Genomic DNA, 22985 nt, shown 5'->3' with positions numbered 1-22985 from the left:
ACCTCTTGGTTTACTCATGTCAGCTTTCCTTGAGCCCCAAGTTTTTCTTCCTCATTCCCATGCCAAACATGCCTTATTGTGTTCCTCTTTTGGGCTCATTTCTCATTTAGGGCTTTTATTGCATCATTATTTGGGAGTTGTGCTTTGTTGATAGGTGGAAATCAATCCTCTGTTTCCCCACATTTTCCATATTTCATTGAGGTGTCTTTCCAATTATGTCTGTATCTTCGTCTCTTTTCTCCTTCCAACATCTTGTTCTTCACAAAGTTCTTGAGCTGTCTTATATTTCTGGGAGGTCCTGGTTCTTCTTTGAGAAATCTTAGTTGTTATTTAATTTCCTTTTCTGTTTCATTGTTCTATTAAATTTGTTCTATATAATTAGACCTTATTGATGTTGTTTCTTATGTATTCATTTCCTGCTTTTATTTTGTTGTTATTTATTTCAGCTTCATTTGTAATTCAATATTATTATTGTCAATTCCTTTCTTATAGTACTTAAAATTTTTCAATTGTCTCTTTTACTGTATGTTTTGTAATTACTCTGGTCTTTGTTAATCAATTTTTCTTTTCTCTTTCTAAAAAAAGAGTTATTAATTATTATTTTAATTTTAAGTTATTTATTTGTTTTTTATTAATGGTTCTTATTTTATTTCATTTTCATTCTATTTTTCACTTCTACCTGTGTCCACCAGGGATGATGCTTGACCTCCCTCTGTCAGATGGAGCCAGATGGCGCTTTATCTCAATCCTACCACTAGATGGCACTAACTCACTCTTTTCGTTAAAAAATTGCACACACGGTGTGGCACTCTATTGAATAGACATGTGGTAACTACTCATGTAAGCAGTTGTTACCTGTTATATAGTGCTGTTTTTGGAGTAATAAGGAAAACACTGCATCAACAAAATTAATTAACAATTCCTTGCTTTGTTTCTCATTCAGTCTGCGGCATGCTCATTTTTGTGTGCAATATTGTTAATGTGAAATGTATTTATTTTTCATAATTCCTTCTTTTTCTTTTTTATTTTATTTTTTTCATAATTTTATCAATTATGCACTTATTCCTCTCTTCTCCAAACTCAAGCAGCTACTGGGAAAGCGTGGTTAGAGTAATGGCTATGAACTCTTAGATAGGGACCTAATTAATTCAACAAGCTATAAAATTTGACTAAACATGGACACACTAAATTTTCATTTTTAGGAGTGCCCTGACCTGCTTATTTGAAAAAAATGTATCTATATTACCAAATGTGACACTGTTTTGATAGTTTTTTTTCCCCCTTTGCTCTTTTGCTCTAAACACTACTGGAACAATGTCCTTTGGACAACAAAGACCAAAGTGAATAGGTTATTACATGCCCAGTGCCAACCAAACACAGCATAACAGCAAAAACATCTCATACTAGCTTTTAAGAATGGTGATGATTTAGACTTGTTTTGCAGCCACATGACCTGGGCATCTTCAAGTTATAAACTCCTCATACCAAAGTTTTCTAGAGGTAAATATATGGCCTTCTGTTCAACAAATTCAAAGTAATGCAACAGGACATTTAACCCAAGCACACCTGAAAATCTACACCAGAATGACTAAAAAAGAGATGGAGTTGCCATTGTCCAGTCAAAGTCCAAACCTCATCCTGATGGAAATTCAGAAACGGGACATTGCAAGACCTGTGCACAAATTACCACAAACTTCAATGAACTGAGGCGATATAGTACAGAAGACTGAGCCAAATTGTTCCGCAACAACATGAAAGACATGAAAGTAATTTGAACTAATAATTTTCTGTATGATTTTTTTAGCAATCTATTGCTGATAAAAGTCCTCCTTTAAGTTATCAAATGGGTTGTACTTAGATTTTCACACATTTTTTCTGGATTTGAACCCTATTTTTGTCAACTAATAACATGATATCTAATTTTACCCCATCCTAAAGACCAGATTATATGTTTCATATGTTAGGCTATGCCCTCTCTATTTTTGGTAATTCCATGCCTTTGGACCCATGTCACCTCTACTGCGGCCCGCATGATGATGAGAATAATTTAAAAAAGAATAAAAAATTTAATATGAAGGCAATATGTAGAGTGTTACACGCATAGCCCTAAAGAATGTAGCCTCATGGGCAGTGTAGTCTGTGCTGCAGGGAGAATGAACTGCCAAGTCAAGTAAACTACTAATACTTGACTGTACACTGTGTTCGTATTTTCCTCCGATACAATAAGTTCCGTTGGAGCAGACTTTCAACGCCTCTCTCTGTCTCTTGCTAGCAAAGTTTTCGGTTACAATCCCAACATGAACCCAACGTATTAGCCAGAGGTCCCTTTACGGTTCGGAGTCGCGGACCTGTTTTATATAAGCGCAGAATATATACGAGATCGCTGCAAAAAAAATGCAGCCTTACCTAATGTCCACATTTTATATTAAGATTTAAAAATCTAGTTGGTATTGGTATGACGAGTAGCCTTCAGTAATATTAATAATTCACACAGCAATGGTACATTCATGTAGTTGTACAAAGCATGATAATATATTAAGCAATCCAAAGTATTCCGAATACATTACAAAATACATTTTGGGACATGTATCCTGTATTCTGTAGTGGAATACATTTTAAAAGTAGTCTTCTCAACATTGAGTATATATATATATACACTCAACAAAAATATAAACGCAACACCTTTGTTACTGCTCCCATTCCCCATGGGATGGACGTAGAGACCTAAAATTCATTCCAGATACACAATATAACCATCCCTCCCAAACAGTGGTCACAAATCAGTCCAAATGTGTGGTAGTGGGCACATCTGCTATATTGAGATAATCCATCCCACCTCACAGGTGTGCCACATCAGGATGCTGATCTGACATCATGAGTAGTGCACAGGTGTACTTCAGACTGCCCACTTGACCTGTTGAACTTAGGGAGAGGTCAGAGGTCAAACTTTTAAGGCTTTTTGTCAATTTTCCACTAACGAGTTATAAAGTTGACCTTGAAGACCTCGGTAGATGTAAGCTAGATTTTAATGGATTGTTATAACATGATCCTGCTCTACACCCTACAGAGTTTTATCAGAATACATTCAAAACTTTAGAGCTGTTGTGTTTACAGACAGAATGAAATGTAAATGCTACCAAAAACATGACCTTTTTGTTGAAGGTAATAAGAAACTCCTGAAACCATTTTGAACTCCTCTTTGGTTTACATGTGATCTGATGCAGTTTGCAATCAAGGTCAACTGTCCGTGTGTTCATCATGCTCAGTGTTTAGCTGATAAATACCAAGTGTGTAAGGCAATGAACGTTAGAAACTGATCTGACCGGAATGTCTGGTTTGCAGTAACTTGTTAATCATTGTCTCAGTTTTTGTTTCCTGCTCGGCTCCAGCAACTCGTTTCACTTTGACAGTTTGGATCAGTGTCGGAGTCTGGGTCTTTTCCTGTGGTAAGTCTTTGCCTTTATTTGTTTCTTTGATTTCTTTATTGTTTGTTTTGTTTTTCTTTAGTTTTTAGTCAGAGAACAAACAAAAAAGAACCTACTTCTACATCTTCCTGAATTAACTCTGAATTAAGTCAGACTGTTGTTTCTTTGTCAAACTGTGAGCACATACAAGATGAAAAAATGTCTGTCAGTTGTTAAAAGCTCCCACAAAGCTCCAAATGTAGCAGCAAAGTGTGAGAAAAGCTGTATTTATGTTTATAAAGAACTGTTCCTGGAGTCGTGCAGAGACCTGCACTCAAAGCAGGACTTTGTCTATCGAGGTGACTTAAAATAAACTCTGAGCTTTCAGTTTTAGTCATGTGCTTAAGTTACACTGATACTGGGCAAGTTAATTTTAAACTAAAAGATCATAGTCTAAGCTGATCTGTGTTCCTGGTGAGTGTTTGAAGGGTCACCTCCAGCCTTGGCTGAGTCTTTGTGCTTTTCTTTAACGTATTTGCCAAATAGAGATAAAACACAGAGCTGACTCACTGCAGCAACAGGTTTCTCAGATTTTCTTACTGTCATGACAGCCACATACCCACAAACTGCTGCTGAGTGGGTGGAGTCAACTCACATGAATTGTTTTGGTTTCTTCTTTGAAAATGACTGTTTGATACAAACTCTGGAGCCCAGCTGTCTGAAACAACTGAATATGAAGCACATTTTCTGGAATTCTTATACTTAGACTTATAGCAAAACCACTCACTGAGTTTGCAAAACTAAAAGCACAAAAACTGCTTTGCACTCAGTTTGCAATTTTGTAACACACACTTTGCAAAACTGTAGGCACAATTCACTGCACAACACTCAATTACCAAATTTCCAACACACTCCTAGCAAAAGTATACACATGTATGGCTATCATTAAAACTAATTTGCCAACTGTCTGGCACACTTTCACATGTGAAAACTTTCTTAGATAATTAGTTCACTTTGCAATCAGCCTAAGCACTATAATACAGGTAAGCTGTGTGTGCGGAGTACAATGGAGGGAGCAGGAAGAGTGAGAAGTAGAGGAGGCCGAGGAAGAGGACATGGAGGTGAAGAAGTAGGATGAAGAGGACGACAAGGACAAGGAGGAGCAAGAGGAAGACGAGGAGGGGGGAGAGGAAGATGAGGAGGGGGGAGAGGAAGGGTAAGAAGAGTAAGAAATAGAATTGCTGATGACATCAGAGCTACAATAGTGGACCATGTAATCAACCGTGGAATGACCCTGAGGGTAGCTGGCCAACGGGTCCAGCCTAACTCGAGCCGCTACACTGTAGCAAGCACCATAAGGACATCTTGAAATGAGAATCAGTTAGCACAGTCACTTTGCACAAAGAGTTGTAGCACTGCCATATGCCAATGAGAAACACACCAATACCATTGATGTAAAAATACTGAAGTTGTTACTTTACAGAATTGCTAGATGACCAGATGCTGGGGCAGAGGAAGCATGTTCACTGCAGACCAAGTAACCCATAGAGTCATTATGGCGATTGCAAATAATCCTATACTTGGAAATAAACACTTGTGTTTGTTTTGATGTGTTTGAATAAACACCAGTGCTTGAAGTTTGGATCCCTCTATGCTTATGGATCTATGACAGAAGTATGAGCTCAAACTGACATAGCCTACGTTGTGCACAGAGAAAGCAAAAGCCAGATGTGTTTTGTATTCATACCATCAGTGTGCAGTTGGTGCATTGTGTGCTTAGTAGATGATGGCTTGTGTGTACTGTTTGATACGGAAACACCATTTTTACGAAGGTGTGAAGAGTTAATCTAGCTGTGTTTGCTTTTGCAAGAGAACTACAATGTTTTGATGATTGGGTGACAGGTTTTTTTATTTGTGTGTAGAGTTTTGCAAAATTAGCCAATAGTTACAAAAAATGTGCTTAAGCAATCAGAAAAAACTGTAAGTTGGAATAACAGAATAACATAATCCTAAAATAAAGCATTTTAATTTGGCAGTTCTCTACAGGATTGTTTTCTGTTCAATATTTATTTTTTGAGTGTTAGTCGAAATAAATAAATAAATTAACAAAAGTAAAGGCTTTTTTAAGCTCATACCCAGCAAATGTGAACACATGGTACAATGAACCATGGTACATATAAAATTTGACCTGACACACTGATATGTTTTTATCACTGTAAAGCGTTTATTGACGTGACCCACACCTCCCTGCAGCTGAGCCAGGGACCACACCTCCACAGTACATTACTGCCACTAACTGGTGTGTAGTATGGAGTAGAACATTGCTCTATATTCCACTGAGAACTGTGGAGATGTGTGGGGAGGGCAAACTTATATCTAGCGGGCCCCAAGTTGTAATGAAGTGTAATGGAAGTGTTGAGGGGCAGAACTACCATGGGGCCATGGACTAACCCTCAGGGAGAACAAAGAGGATTTTCTCTGAGTAATCTGTCCATTTGGTTTACCAAATGGACAACACTGTCCGAGCTTTCTTTCTTTTACTTTGTTTTTTACAGTTTAACTCTTACTTTCACATTTCTATAAGATTGTAAGAGATTTATCAGCAAATCTGCTCCCTGCAGCAAAAATACAGCAAACAACTACAAACTCTTTATGAGCTTTATAAGATAACAAAGAAACAGTCCTCACTAACACTGTTTTTTTATTGCCGCTGCAGTGTTTCTGAAATTTATGTGTTACTTAGTAACAGCCTCAAAGTTCACCTACACAAAGACAGTGAAAGTGAAACTATCACTGATCATTTGTACTTGTTTTTCTTTCACAGTAATTCAGTGAGTTGCAGAGAGAGAGCACAGTCAACAGGTGCGTTGTCTTCTAAATTTAATGTTTTATTAATGGGACATGTAGTTTCTGTCTAAAAAACTGTTAAAACCGTTAGAGTCAAACTTGGTTTGAAGAATATAGTCCAAGTGTGAGTTGTTCTGAAGCTTTCATGTAGGTCAGGTCATCTATAAACCAGATGTATCTGTAACTTTACAATAGGTGAAAGTACTGTAATTGCATAAGGCAGATAGGATGATCTACACTCAGTGAAGTACTGCTACAAAGAAAAGCATGATTTATGTAGATATGCAAGTTAGATGACAGAGCCCAGGAATTCATTTAGTCCTAATTGTACAACTTATGTTACTGAAACACAAAACAGAATTTTCCAGTCAGCAGTGGTTTCTATTGTGTTAATGTTTTCTGTCTGTTTTCAGAGCTGCAGGATGGCTCATCAGCAGAATGGACTGTTTCCTCAACCACTGCTCAAAGCTTTCAGTGTTCTGATCTTCCACATTCTCCTAAAGGATGTCTGTAATGGTAATTCATGCATAAATAAATATTGTTGTGGTTTTTTGTCATATTTGAAGCACACATTTTAATTATTTATATTTGTGCTTGAAACATGCCTTCATTGAGATCCATGTTTAATAAGTCACACTGGCAGGATACAGAACAGCTTTTCAGTTTCTGTCAGCAGAGGGATTTGAATAGGATAGGTATACAGTATTATACATCAACATACACTGTACTCTGACACCAACATAATCTTAATAGTTTTAGAATCAGAGAATATGCTTGTTAGAGACATGGCTGACTGCACAGCTACATCTTGCAGGGAATTGCTGAAAAAATTTTAGCCCATTACAAATTCATAGTGATTGTGATATTTAGAATCAATTCATGCTCTTCGCTCATCTGCCATAATCCACTGGCAGAGGCCATGTGATGCTGTTGGCCTCTGCTAGCACCAATTTAGTGTAGACATAAATACATGACAGTTTGAGGTGAATTGTCTCTTAAAGGGAAATAACAACTTGGGGTGAACATAAAAGTTTACAGTTTAGATACATCGAGTCTCCACATCACACCCTTAGGTTCAGTAATTTAAAAAAATATTGTGAGATAATGCTAAAAACAATCCCTTCTGGCCATTTCTTATTTAAGAATTATGATTACTTGTTTTCAGGTCAGCCTCAGTTGATTGGTCCATCTCAGGCACTGGTGGCAAGAGCTGGTGATGATGTAATTTTGCCATGTCATCTGGAACCTGCATACGATGTTTCTACAAAGACACTGGAGTGGACAAGATCTTCGCTTGACCCTAGATTTGTCTATGTTTCACGTGCCAGTCAGGAACTCGAAAAATTAAAAAATCCTTCTTTCAAAGGAAGGACGTCATTGTTTGTTGATGAACTCAAGTATGGAAATATTTCACTGAAAATATCCAAAGTGAAATTTGCCGATACAGGGACATACAAATGCTTTATTCCAGATTTGGAAAAAGAAGCTTTAGTCAAGCTAGTTGTTGGTAAGTAGCTTCATGTTGATGGTCTTGCATTGTACAGTCTTGTCCCTGGGATCATTTGAAAGTTCTTTGTTCTTGCCCATGGTGATGGAGAGGTTGAATTGGAAGAAATTGATTCTGTAACATTTTATCTGGGCTTTTGGTTGATGGTCTTTTTTCCTTGTTTAAAATTAAGACATGACAAAAAAAATTGAGACATTTCATTTCTTTGTAAGTGACCAAACTTAGAAATTCAGAACTCTATTAGCTTTACTGGTACACAAGTATATTTTTGAATCTTATAATATCATTAATGCCCCTTGACTTTTAAATTTCATGTTTTCTTTTGCTCAGCATCAGATGCTGCCACCTCACCTATCATCAGTTTATCAGGGATTGACAAAAACAGAGGGGGAGTGGTGTTACAGTGTGAGTCTGCAGGCTGGTATCCAGAGCCTGAGCTGCTGTGGTTGGACGGTGAGGGAAACCTCCTCTCTGCTGGACCTACAGAGACCCTCAGAGGTCCTGATGACCTCTATACTGTCAGCAGCACAGTGACTGTGGAGAAGAGACACAGCAACAACATCACCTGCAGAGTCCAACAGAGGAACACCAACCAGAGCAGAGAGACACACATACATGTTCCAGGTTCAAATTAAATTATTACATTTATCAGTGGCGGTCCTAGCCTGTTTGGTGCCCGGGGCGAGCACTCCCTCGCTCCCTCCCTGAGACTTTAAATCATCAAGCTGTATATTATGCGCTGGCATGACATCGGGGCAGCATGAGTACGAGAATTTTTTTTTTTTTGCCGATGCCCGTGATGCCGCCCCCCACTATGATGCCACCCCGGGCAACCGCCCGTATCCAAAACCGCTACTGACATTTATGATAGAAACACTTTTTGAACATCTGAATTCCAGAATTCTAGAAATGTGTTTTGTTTTTTACTATTTCAGAGGATTTCTTTGAGATCCCGTCCAGTTCTTCAGCTGTCATCATCGGTTTGGCTGTTAGTTTGGCTCTTTGCATCATGCTGTTAATTTTATCAGTTGTTGTTCTTTTACGTAGAAAGAGGAAACACATGATGAGTAAGTCACTGATTAATTATTATTTTTCACTACTATAAATCAATGTTTTCATTGAGACTCTGATGAGAGGTTTAATATTTTAATCCAAGTTTGGGCATTTCCTTCTTATTTAATTTTAATTTCAAAAAGAGAACAACAGAAGGCCAAAGGATCAGACTGACTCAGTAGATGATAAAGGTTCCTCTGAAAAGAAAGCCAGAGAGACAGAGCTACTCAATCCCAGCAGTTCTTCTACCACAACTGAGAAGCAGACTTCATGCGTGAGTAGATAAACACAAATAAGTTAAATATAAAAATGTTTACTGTTTTTCAAAAATTAAATTAAATACTTCTCAGGATTTCACAATAAAACTACCTGAAATAATGCTCAACAGAAAAAGAAAAAAACTGCACACGGTTACCACACAGACATTATGTACATTATGTGCCTTATGTGCATTTACTAGAGTGAGTAGAAAGAGTTCTCTTTTGATATTAAAGGAATGAAGCAGAAATAATGTGAAAACAGTGTGTTTTCATTTATCATTATCAGATTACTACTTCAGTAATGTCACCACAGTCTCTGTTTTAGTAAAAATGTTGCTACTGATGAAATTATTTTATATAATGTCAGGGGTTTAGACATTTGTTCACAAGTAAGAGAAATAAGACACTGCAGACCGACTCAGAGAGTTTTAAGACATGCGCATGGGTGTGTGCCTCTCAGCAAAATCACACACACTCAAGCGCAGGCTGGTTGCTTTATTTATAGGGTAAGAAACTGATTACATAGTACTTCCTCTTTTCAGTTACAGGAGGAGAGGTCAGGCATTATCTCAACCTGTCTGACCTTTCAGACTGGGGTAAAGAATACAGAAGTTTATCATGCTTATCTGACATCACAGATACTAAAAAAGAATACATTGCGTTTGTGTTAACAAATAGACTCAGTTATGTGAAAATATATGAACACTTGAAAGTAAAACACACTTGATTATATTGTATTTGAATATAAAGCACATTTGATTTTACTTGATCATATTGCATAATAAAAATCCTCTATCATATAATCAAGCTTTTCCTGGACTTTGGTTGATGACAACACACATCACCAACAAAGACAATAGGCGTGCTCATTAATAAAAAAAAACCCATATTGATTTAAAAATACAACCCAAGAATGACAAACAAGTTTTTCTATCGCATCATTGTGTTTTATCTCATATGTGCAGATTTATTGATTGTGGCTTTAATCAGTGTTGTGCTCATGCTTTAATTCCCGTTACACTTTAAAGTAATGTGTTACATTATTTATTACCTGGAGTAAGTAATCCATTACACTGTGTTGTATTAGTTTTGTGTTACTCCATAACAAATGCCGAAATGCACCTTCACATAATTACCATTGATAATATAAACATTAAGAGTACAATCTCACAGACTGACACAAATCTTCATCCTAATGACACCAGTGGTGACAAGGTCCAGACATTCTGTCCTTAAGTAGAAATACAAACACTAGAGTTTAAACATACTCAGTAAAAGTTGAACAACTGATTCAATTTCTTTACAAGTAAAAACTCTGAAATGTACTCAGAGTAAGAAAGTAAAAGTAGCTCTTTGGACGTTTCTACCAGCTATTTTTGTGCAAAGCTAACTAATAATGATAATAATAATAATAATATCAGTAAATGGGAATACAAACATTAATTCACTGTAAATTTTAATTCTAATAAATGTAATTAGCTTGAATTACTTAAGTAGAGATTGAGCGACATTGTAGAGGGTTTGACTTTTACTCTGAACAGAAGATGAGCAATAAATAAGTTAAAGTGGGATTTCTCCATCTCCGAGTGAAGTTAGCTCTTTCTTTTCAGTGTCTGTGAAATACAGCAGCATTTCTAATCGTCTTCTGTAAGAAATAGTTCTGTTTGTGGTTTCATGCTCATGTAGTAACTTTATGAAGCTGGAAACCTGCAGTCAGCTGAGACTGAAGACGTCACTTGGTTGAGTCACGAAACGTTTCTCCCACTGAAAACGTCCAGATGAACAGAAACTATTTTTTTGGTGCACACAAATATGTTTTGTCTGCTGATGTTTGTTGAGCTGACAGAAATATCTCATTTGAAATTACCTGGCTCGATGCTGAAGTACCGCAATATAGACAAAAAGTAAAAAACGTTAACTCCTGACTATGATACTCAGTTTTGCCTCTGGTATCTATTTCATCTCATTTTATGCAAAATCTCCGTGTGATTAATAAACAAACAGCATCGCCTTTCATATGTTAGCGCTTATGCTCAAAGCAATGTGATGTTTGAAGTGACCTGAAATAATAACTCAGTTTTGTTAAACCAAAAGTAATAATGAGCCCGTTTTGTGTGACAAAGTCATGTGCTACCCCCCCCCCACCCTCCCCCCCCCCCCCCACACACACACACACACACTCTTTAACCCCTGACTTTGGCACATGTCATCTGTATTTATGCGATATCCTCATCCTGGCTCAAATTGGTTTGATGTTTGGAGGCTCAAAGTGATGAATATCCAAAGTGCAAAAGCTAAAGTAAACTTAAAAAGTTCTCAGAAAAATAAATACTCAAGTAAAGTACAGATACCTGAAAATTCTACTGAAGTACAGTAACAAGTATTTGTACTTTGTTTGTCTGCCATCTCTCAGTTGCCAATAACTTCAAAGAGGAAACTCCTGAAGGAACAAGGGAGGAGGGAGGAAGCTGAAAAGAACCTACAGAACATTAAAGAAAAGGTTCGTATTTGTTATTTGTTATTTATTTGTCATATGTGTCTTTGTGTTCCTATTAAATGTCTCTTTATCTCTGTATTGTAAAGAGTTATGAAAGAGATTATTTTGTTTATTTGTTAACAAATGTCTGAAACTGGAACTTTTTCTATACATTGAACAAAATTATAATTCATGTTGACATTCAAAGAAAGTACTGACTTGCAGAAATGTAGCAACTTTCTCTGATGATGTTATGGACTCTGCTGAGACAGCATCTGTGCTCGACTTCCTGGATGGATGGAAGAGAAGTCCTGATGATCTTCTCTGCAGTGATTTCGTCTCTGAGGCCTTGAAGCTGTCAAACCAGATGGAGACACAGCTGCTCAGCACACTTTTGATGCTGCCTCAGTAGGAAGTGGAGATGATGGAGGAGAAAACTGTGCTCTCCTCATCCAAAATGCAAAGTGCAGAGACTGCCGAGACTGTTTAACCAGTGCTGTTTAATGACCAATCCAGGCTGTCAGTTTTGCATGTTCTCCCCGTGCCTGCACGGGTTCTGTCCAGATAATCTGGCTTCCTACCACAGTCCAAAGACTTGCAGTTAGGGAGTCTAGGTTTACAGATTACTCTGAATTGCTCATAGATGTGAATGGTTGTTCTCCTCTGTGTTTATTGAGGAGTAATGGGTGAGGGGTGGTGTAGGTTCAACAGCTAACAAGATGGTGTGTCGGTCAGAACACAGGAAGGAGGACAAGAGGTTTCCACTTTGCTGAACTGTCACAGTCAGCTGGTTTATCGTCACTGCAATGCTCAATGTTGCCAATAGTCTGTAGTAAATAATAAGTTGCCGTTTGACCAAATATATTACAGCAACACTGGTTCAACTAATATAAACTCAAAATATAAAGTAAGATAAAGTTACACATCCATCTATCCATATAATGTCCATGACATAATATATAAACCAATAAATATTACATTACTGGGTTCAACAGTAACATACAGAGAACTCAGATTAAACACAGTGGTAACGTCATACTACAAGCAGAGACATTCACTGTCTCTAACCATCATTAAATGCGCCATCGTGTGGCTGAATAAAATTACTACACTATGGCGGCACATCCCTTATTCACCACATGAAAACGCGCTATAACCAATGTTCCCTCTAAGCTGCGCGCATTTGCAATCGCGCACTGCTGGCACGGTCTCTGCGCACAAAAAAAATCTAACCTGAATTGAAATTAAAATAAATACTTTAACAATTCATTCTGTTTTCCAATGTGACCGGTGACTGGCTGCTCCAGCCAATGATGCGATTCACATTCGCATATACACAGCTAATCAACATTGTTGACAGGCTATAACAGCGTCCTTATGTGCCGACACCAGTGTTTTAGCTAGCAGAGCGGCGTGGCTGATGTGGAATGAAGCTACGTTAATGACAACGTGCAAAACCATTGGAGATGTGAGCAGGACAGAACAATTGACGGAAAAAGTGTGGACTTTATACCAGTTTTTAAATTGTGTTGATAGGCCACGTAAAACCAGAGTTGTGATTTAAAAAAAAGTATGCAATGTTTGTTTTTTTCCCCTGAATACTATCGTTGTTTATATACCGGTATACTATAAGGAAAGTGCTTAAAGGCACTCTCCTCCTGTGAGCAAAAACAAAACCAAAAAACAAACAAACTACTGTTTTCTATTGGTGGGAAAATGTACCATGTCGACCAATCAAAAAATGATATAGCAACATGGTATTTAGTTGTTTAGGAAGGGGGGGAGTTTGACTGCGGTGTTTTGAGATGTGAGAGATTTGCAACGTTTAGCGTGTTTGGAGGCTAAAGTTAGTGTGTTGTCTTTTGTAGTTAGTGTGTAGTGTAGTCAATAGTTTTGTTGTGTGTGTCAGAACAATGAGGCAACTACTGAATGTTACGGGTGTTACAGGAGTGATACATCTCCTGCTGCCAGGCCTGCAGGTATCAGGCTGTTGTTCTCCTTTATCTCATAGTGGACAGAAATAATTTTTTGGAGTGGCACAAATTATTTGTGTGGCATCAAATTTGATGCCGAACAGCTGATTGTTCTGTATATAGTTTGAAATGTTTATCTAAAAAACACCTTGGCTGCATTTTTAGGTAAATAGCTGCAAAAAACTTTGTTTGCAAAACTCAGTAACTTTTTTTTGAAGAAGTAACTATATAATTAATTGCCCAACATTGGTCATTATTTACTATATTTTGCAGACAGAGTTACAGGACTCTCTCCCAGGCCACAGACTCGTATGCATAATACAAGTCAGAGCTTTATAAAAAAAAAAAGAAAAAAAAGAAAGTTGTGAGTTCAAGTTATTTTTACTTCCAATAGTGTTAACATAAACAGGTCATGAACAAGATTTGTTTTTTTTAATTTTCATTGTAAGTGGGTTAATTAAATTAGCCCTTAATTAAAAGTAGTCTAACATAAATGTAAATGCTGTAATTTGATTATTTTAATAAACCATGTAACTTGGATAGATCCGATGCCGGCGTGACCACAGTGCACATGTTTAATGTTGCTCACAGTGGTCCAAGGGATCGCTCAGGGACTTTGTGTGTTTGCTTAGACACATGAAAAATTAGAGGGAACATTGGTTATAACCAGTGTTGGTCAAGTAATCAGTAACTAATTACGGATTACTTCCCCCCAAAAGTAATCCTGTTACTTTACTGATTACTTATTTTCAAAAGTAATTAACTACTTAGTTACTTTTTAAAAACACGATTTCCAACCTGAATAGGTGATAAAGCGATAGATCTTTCAGCCCAATTCTACTTTTTCTGCATAATCCATCATACAAAATGTAATCAAATGGAAAAGTCTCTTTTTAAAACTTTTATAGTTTTATTAATTTTAATCTTTTAACTTTATGCATCAAGCAAAAATGTAATTATATGCAACATTCTCTGACTGGAAGAAATTTGTTTAATATTTAAACCTATTTTCTGCACATTCCAGCACATAAAATATATTTTTTTTGTGCGTTTACATTCACTCTTTCAAATAGATGCAAGTAAAACACAGCAGAAAATAAATAAAATCAAAGACTAGCGGTCCTGTTGCTCTATTTTCACCTGTAAAGCAGGAGTTGGGTAGGCGGAGGTATACCCTGGTGCAGGTGTGCCGCAGCGGTCAGTGGAAGGATACGGCAGTTTCTCTGTGAATTTCCCATTACGTCATAGCGCACTCGGCGCTTGCTTGGAAGTTTAGGGGTTTTTTTCGCTGTAAAAAGATGTTTTCTTCCCACGCACAATGCTAATGGACGCTAATGTTTTTGTCACTTTTTATGGATTCAAACTTAAAGTAAGGTCAGTACTTCCACGCTTTAAACGCTGCACGCTCATACTCTCTCCCTACTTGATATATGATCCATTGTTGATCTGCACACAGCTGTTGTCACGACCATGGCACTCGCTTACGTCACTGTCATGAGACATTCTCGCAAAAAAATCACGGTTTTAGTAACGCAGTAACGCAGCGTTCCTATGGGAAAGTAAAGGTAATCTAATTACCGTTTTTGCAATAGTAATCCCTTACTTTACTCGTTACTTGAAAAAAGTAATCGGATTACAGTAACGCGTTACTGCCCATCTCTGGTTATAACTCAGTAGAAAGTAATTGAAGCCACGGTAAAACTGGAGTTTGTAAATAAACATATTTAAGGTAACTTACTTTCAGGCATTGACTTAACACTTGGAGTATCACTGTGAAGGATTGCAAACAGGAACACAGCTTACATCATGAGGCGATAACCAAAAACTGACCCAGAAGTACCCTCTCTCCCTCTGGAGCAGCAGCACAGCACATCAAACTTATGCTTACGTCATTTCCCATAAACTCACTCAGAACAATATTTCAGGAACATAAAATCTCAGAGCCTTTTATACAGTGTTAGCCCTGTGATAGACACCTGACCTCTCCAGGGTCTGTATTTATTTACAAAAGGCTAACACATAGAAACAGACAACCATTCACGTTCACACCTACGGGTGTATGCGTTAGCCCTGCGCAGACTGGCAGCCTATCCAGGGTGTACCCTGCCTCTCGCCCTATGACAGCTAGGATAGGCTCCAGCCCCCCTCAACTCTGGGAAGGATAAGCACTAGAGAATGGATTGATAGTTTTCTTGTGTTTGACTGTAAATAAAATAATTTACTTTCTTTATAAATTACTCTGTACAGTCTGTATTAGGGCTGGGCAAAACGATTATTTTCCTAATCGATGAATCTAACGATTAATTTTTCAATCCGATTCTATTTTGATTTGATCCTCAATTATTTCCCCATTATTTGACTTGTACAGCAATTTCACATTTACTAATTTATGTATCTCAATGAAAAACACAAATTTCTTCATTTGAACACCTTTTAATAAAAAAAATGCAAAATGAAGTTGTAGTAGTAGTACAATCTTATATTAGAGATAGCATTTAACAAGAAATGAAATGTGAAAACATATATAAAATTAAGGAAAAGTTAACAAAACATTTAAAATAAATAGCAGCAATGGTGTCTTTAAACAAAATGTAACATTCACTTTGCTTTCTGCAAAAAAGTGCTCTTCATTCACAAAACAAAATTCATTTTGTTGCCGTTTCTCACGTTTCTCTGTGTGTGTGTGAGTTCAATCATCAATCATGTTAATTACATGAAGTAGGTATGGATTGGAGATTTAATAAAAACAAAATCCACAATAAAATTCTAGTTCAGTTTTCTGTTTTTAACAAAAAAATTAAATGCTGTGCAAAACAAATATGAATAAAGGAAATCATAGCCAAAAATTAATAAAATATAAACAGCAGCAATGGCATCTTTGAACAAATGAAACTTAACATTCACTTGCTCTCTGCAAAAAAAGTGCTCTTTGTTAACAAAATATCCATTTTGCTGCCTTCTCTCCTATTTCTGTGTGTGTGTTCAATCACGTTCATCAGATGAAGTAGTTATGCATTGGTGTGGAGGAATGTTAGCATTTCTATATGCTCAGCAGTCAGGCTTGCCCTGTTTTTGGTGACAATGTTTCCAGCAACTGAAAAAAGCCTTTCACATGGTGTTGATGTGGTATATACAGCCAGCAAATGACTGAATCACTTCCTTTTCTGTTAAAATATCCCCATTCTGTAGAACTGCGTGTTCGGGTGGAGTGATTTAAGTCGACTGCGGCTGCCTCACTCATGTTGCTGCTACTCGCTGAACCATGTCTGTTTTGAAAGTGACAACACATCGACGCACAGCAACGTATTTTACGTGTCGACATAATCGATTACGTCGACGCGTCGTCCCAGCCCTAGTCTGTATCATTAAAAAGACACCAATCAGATTGAGTAAGGGGACACAATGGTTGGAAACATGTTGCTCACAGTGTGAAACTTCAATAGTTTTTTTCACTTTAACCAACAAAGTTCTGCAGAAACATCAACATCTGTCTGTCTGTGTTTCTTTCTGACAGATGATCGAATCTGAGATAGAGAAGACTGAATTCATTCAGAAGCTGATGCAGACACTTCTTACACTGGATTCAAAGCTCAGTGAAAGCATCACTCAGCAGACAGAGGTAAACATGGACATATGTGATGCTGTCATCCTCCCAATGATCACAGACCTGTGCACTTATATTCCTGCAGTTTTGTCCAGCAGCAGTTTGTGTGTCATTAACCAAACACAACTTTGACATCCAACAATCCAAGATTTTTCACATCATCCCACAACACTTAATGTTGTTAACATCAGCACCCTTATATTTACATCATACAGCTTTAATGTGATTCTGGTTGTGTTTCATTATTGTGTCTTAAACATGAACATTTCTTCCTTCTGCTCTTTCTTCATGTAACATTTCAGCTGCAGTTAGAGAAGAAAACTGAAATCATCAATCAGCTCCAAGAAACATCAGAGAAACTGAAGAATCAGCTGGAGAACAAAAATCCAGAGGTTTGTCTTTCAGTTATAAACATTGTGATTTTGCTGTTTTAACTCTCTTTGTGAAAAGTATAATTGTAAACATCAGTATTTACTCACCCTTTTGTGACCTCCAGGTTGGATTATTGTAACTCTTTGTACTATGGTCTTCCCTCTTCTCTTCTTCTTATACTGCAAACAGTCCAAAATGCAGCAGCCCGCCTTTTGACTGGTACCAGGAAATGTTGCCCTATTACTCCTGTTCTAGGTAGCCTGCATTGGCTGCCCATAAAGTACCGTATTCAATTTAAAATATTACTCCTAACTTTCAAAACTATTAATAAATTAGCACCAAGTTATCTTAGTGAACTTCTCAAACCACATACTCCTGCTAGAACACTCAGATCTGCCACTCAACTACTTCTGACCCAACCCAGATCTCGACTGAAGTCCCGGGGTGACCATGCGTTTGCTCTGGCTGCCCCGGTACTGTGGAATACCCTTCCTCTCGACCTCCGCGCATCTGACTCCATTGCACTGTTCAAATCACGATTAAAAACCCACTTATTCAATCTTGCCTTTCCCTCTAGTTAATATTTCTTTTATGATTTTATATTATGCACTTTTATGCTCATTTAAATTCTTGTTTGCTCTGTACCTGTTGCTTTCCTATGTATCAGTGACAGTTATCTGCTTGCATACTTAGTACTTGCTTTGGTCCTATTTCTATTATCCTCCTCCTATACTCTATCTTACTTGTTAAGCACCTTGGGATACCCTTGGTTTTTAAGTGTGCTTTATAAATAAAGTTTATTATTATTATTATTATTATTATTATTATGAGACTCAACTGTATAAATAAACTAATCTAAATCTAAAAGTCTTAAATATGAGAAAAAGAACTAATGATATGCAAACTGTGGATCTCAGTAAATGAACACAGTCACCTCCTTTACAGAGATTTTATGGATGTGGGAAAAATAGGATGACACAATGTAAAAAATGCTCCACAGCAAAGAAGAAAAAGTCTGTCCTAAAATCAATGTGTCATCAAATTTGATATGTAGCAGTCTGCCAGAGCTGAATATTTATATGTTCTTATGTTAATTTTATTTTCTAAACTGACAGCATTTTGTGTTGTTGAAATTTGAGCGTCATATTAAATATTGATGTTATCACGCACCTGATCAAATAGCAGTAAGTGAAGTGAGATTTAAAACTTCTGTTTATTGTTATGTTTGATGTGATTAACTGTGTGTGAAGAGACAAAGATAAGAGTGAGAATATTGCACATGTTCATTTCATTAAAGACACGTTACTGGATCCTTGTAAAAGCTGTGATTATGTTTAAGTTCATTATTATTCTACAAACCTTAAACTGACAACAAAAATAAATGTGCTATTAGACTGTAGAGTATATGAGACTTGTGTGGTGTAAGGTCATAAGCTGGAGCAGAGTAGCACTAATCCTCAGTAGTTGTGTTTAAATACAATTTCTAAAAAATAAAGTGATTTTAGTTTTTGTGTTTTTAAACATGTTGCTCACACTGTGGAGCTTCAACAAATTTGTCACTTTATCAACAAAGTGCTGAAACATCAACATCTGTCTGTCTTTCTTTCTGACAGATCATCATATCTGAGAGGGAGAAGGATGGAATCATTCAGAAGCTGATGGGAACATTTCCTACACTGGAATCAAAGGTCAGTGAAAGCATCGCTCAGAAGATGGGGGGGAAATAAAGTGGAGATGATGGAGGAAGGTTTCGAGAGGGTTTTCAAAATGCTGCGTTTTTCCTTGGGGACAACGCCATCTCAGTTTGGATGGGAGGCCGAAACGGAGAGAAAAAGATGCTTTTTCAAACGAAAAAGCATTAGTGTGGACGTAGCCTGAGTGAGTTTTGTCAGTGAGGAAGACCAGCAGCCAGATACACATGGGGGTGTTGATACCTGGGGAAGGTGTCAGTTTTCTCACCAGCTCCTGGGGGATGATCCACCAACAAACAGCACTTCAACGTGACTGTATCACGTTTACACATCTGTAAAGCTCAGGTGAAGAGCACAGGACAACAGCTGTGGAGCTGTTTGGCCAGTACGAAGACTGACGTGGAGGGGACTCTACCAAAACATCATTATTAAGGGAGTTAATGCAAAGGGCAGGTGTCATCAAAACATGTGATGGTGGCAGATTTGAAACATGATGGAACAACAGTCTGCCACAGCGAGGAGTTAAAGATGTCTGTAAGGAAGTGTGAAGGCTCGTTAGCACCAGTGTTGATCACGATACTTGAAAAAAGTAATTGGTTACTTATTACTGATTACTCCTCCAAAAAAGTAAACCTGTTACATTACTCGTTACTTGAAAATGTAATCGGATTACGCGTTATTGCCCATCTGTGCTCAGCACTCTCTGAGGACTCGTCCTTGAATGTTGTCCTGATTCCTTCCAAACATTCACTCTCCTCAGAGTTTTACAGACATCAGTCACGTTCAGATTCAGTGTTTTCTCATCAGGGTGAAGACTGTCTGTTATTGCAGGGTGTTGTTGAGAAATGTGTTGACCTCATTAAGATGGTGTGTGTTGTTGTCACACATACTTGCTTCTTATATGAAAACTCTTAATTTAAGACAAAGCTTAAATAATTTACTTATAATGAAATTCAAATACAGTTGTTTCTTCAGGTTCTCCATTCTAAAATTTATATCATATCAAGCTCTTAATTCAATATAGTAACTGATTTATTGACTCTGTGTAATCACCCAAATGCTATAACAAAAAACATAAAAATATATATTTGTCTTCTATGTTTTTGTTTCTTTTTAATTGCAGCTTTGTGAAACTATCAGTCAAGTCCAGGGAGAGAAACAGAAGATGGAGAGAGAAATGAAGAGACTGAACAATGAGCTCAACTCCACAAAACAACAGGTTCATTTTTTATACACTAACTTCCTGCATTTACATGACTGTCATGTTTAATCAGATCTATTTCTCTGGTGATCGAAACACTCTGAAGAAATATTAAGAAATTCAGATTTTATATAATTACTTGAACATAAGCAGAGCTGTACTGATTGAAACTAGGCTGATTCATCCGCTGTTTGTAATGATAATGTGATTAACTGTCATTTATTTGCAACAATCATTGTTATTTTCTATTCTTCGTGCTTGAAAGTGTTTATTTCATTTATTTCCCAGGCGGTGCCTCATAGATTTGAAACATAAATTCAGAAATTTGTCCACAAATTTCATCATAGTTGCTGTAGGACAAAATTGAACTGCAGAATGACAGAAGCATGTTGCCACCTTGTTCTTTATTTATTTTTTATTTAGGAACATGTTGATCTCCAATTATATGTCTCTGAGCAGACATGATGCTTAAACTTGATGCACAACTGTGACCGATTTGCTAACTTTGGATCGACCTATTGATTGATTGCCTGCTACCAGGTCATCTGTGCAACTGCCTTGTATTAAACCCGATTCCTTGATCCCCATGATAGAACAGAGAAAACCCGACTCAGGAGTGGTCAAAACATTTCTAATTCTTTATTCGATCATCTTCCGGAAGAGAGAGCCCTTCACAGCCCAAAGCCAGTTGGAGAAACTCTAACATTAGAAGCTAAAAATGTGTCTCATATAGGTGTTATTTTGGTACTTTACACGTCACACACAGCCTCGATACAAACAACTCCTTATATGTTACTAGTTCCTCTTTTTTCTGTCTGGTTTCCTGTTTTTATTTATATGCTTGTACAGCTCTACACTAACTTCCTATTTTTCAGTCTGGCTGAGCACTTAGTTTGTGAGTCAAAAGTGGCCTTGGTTTACAAACCTTTATTATTAAAATAACATAAAACAATATACTCAGAAAATAAGAACTAAGAATATATGTTTATTCCATAACACTTGCAATCAAATGTTGTTGCCTAGATATTGTATAATCATCCTCTGGGGTATATATTTTTCAGTTACTAAAAGTGAAAACAAATCAAAGCAATAACTGGCAAAGAATAATTTTTCTCAGATGAGGTTGACGTCCTAGTGTGACTGAACCATGAAATAAACCTGACACACAAAATACTAGAAGTCAGCTCCAAAATGATCAGTAAGAAGATATAAATAGAGAATACTAAAAGGAAATCCATTCGATAAATCTAACAAATATTAGAGATTAATCAAATCTAGGATTTTAAAAAAGAAATTTGTGAATTAAAGAAATAGAGGTGTTAAGGCCCCCGGGCTGGTGTGTTTGCAGTGTTTACCAAAAGCAGACACAGGAGAGGAAAACTAACAAAAAGTGAGCCGTTTACTAGGCTGAGAGCAAAAACAAAAACCAGGCAAGGTGAAATAGGGAAAAATTAACCTGAAACCTGAACTGGGAAAAACTAAAACTAAGACATGAAAAACTATGACATGAATATAGCCTGAATATGAACATCAGGGAAACCCAAGACATGAAGAGCTTAGACTCACGGAACTTGTAGTAAGACGAACAGACAACCCAACACTGAACAGAGGAACACAGAGAACTTAAATATGCAGTAGAGTAAAGAGGGAAGTGAGAATACTTGGGGAAAACACAGCTGACAAAAATGAACCTGAATGAACCTGAACGTCATTGGGGGGTGACAAAAAGGGGACGTAGACAACATGAGCTTGACAAAATATTGAACACACAGATATAAAATACATTGTAGGTCCAAGTAAGGTGCATTACACTTAATTCTGACACTGATGCTGTTAAACTTTCCTGACCAACACAAGACACCAAAAACCTTTTAGTGACACTGAAATCCAGCTGCACTCAAGTAAAAGATACAAAAAAACCTGTGAATATTTTGAAATTTTCTTTGTTTTATAAATCTAATTTGATAAATGTTATAATTTTTTTTAATTTATCTTTTTAAGCAATAAATACTTTTATTTTGGGAGACACTACATTCAAAAGCAAGTATATCCATTGGATCTTTATTTATTTGCTTTTTTGTATCAGCCAACTTATATTTACATCAGGGGTAGCCAACTCCCAGCCTCGAGAGCTGCTGTCCTGCAGGTTTTAGATATCACCCTGGGTCACCACACCTGAATCAAATGAGTAGTTCATTACGAGGCCTCTGGAGAACTTCAAGACATGTTGGCTGTGTCCCAATTAACCCTTTAAGACCTACCATAGAACCAAGTCCGCCAGAGCTTATATTATATTTTTACATGCTGTGGAGCCATTTTTGGGAGCATTTCAAGTTGCTATACATCAATACAACCATTATAGCCCAGATTTTAATAATATGTATTCATTAGGTGCATAGTAATTACATAAATTGCAAAAAACTGCAATAAACTACAAAAAAATTGAAAATCGTTTTTGATTTTTTGACATATATTTGTAGTTAGAGAAATTTAAGAGTCTTATCCCTCAAAACTGTAAATACAAAAAAGTTGCACAAAATAGTTTCCCACCACAGGAAAATTATTTTGAGTGTCTTCATAGTTTTATTTTTGAAATA

At 37.0% G+C, this 22985-nt stretch overlaps 1 protein-coding gene across 1 annotated transcript in view; it reads left to right on the top strand.

Annotated features, from left to right (window-relative positions):
- Nucleotides 1–6239: 6239 nt before the first annotated feature.
- The window catches only part of LOC113019621 (butyrophilin subfamily 3 member A2-like), a 75788-nt gene continuing 59042 nt past the window's right edge, over nt 6240–22985 (top strand). Inside the window, exons 1-4 of the mRNA XM_026163388.1 lie at nt 6240–6266; nt 6665–6767; nt 7417–7758; nt 8089–8382. Of these exons, the coding sequence (XP_026019173.1) occupies nt 6674–6767; nt 7417–7758; nt 8089–8382 (730 nt within the window). The 5' untranslated portion in view covers nt 6240–6266; nt 6665–6673. The remainder of the gene's footprint in view (nt 6267–6664; nt 6768–7416; nt 7759–8088; nt 8383–22985) is intronic.

Source organism: Astatotilapia calliptera, chromosome 3, assembly GCF_900246225.1.
Source record: "Astatotilapia calliptera chromosome 3, fAstCal1.2, whole genome shotgun sequence".
Taxonomy (NCBI): Eukaryota; Metazoa; Chordata; class Actinopteri; order Cichliformes; family Cichlidae; genus Astatotilapia; species Astatotilapia calliptera.
Note: the sequence above shows the minus strand (reverse complement) of the source record. Positions and strands in the feature narration are given on the sequence as shown.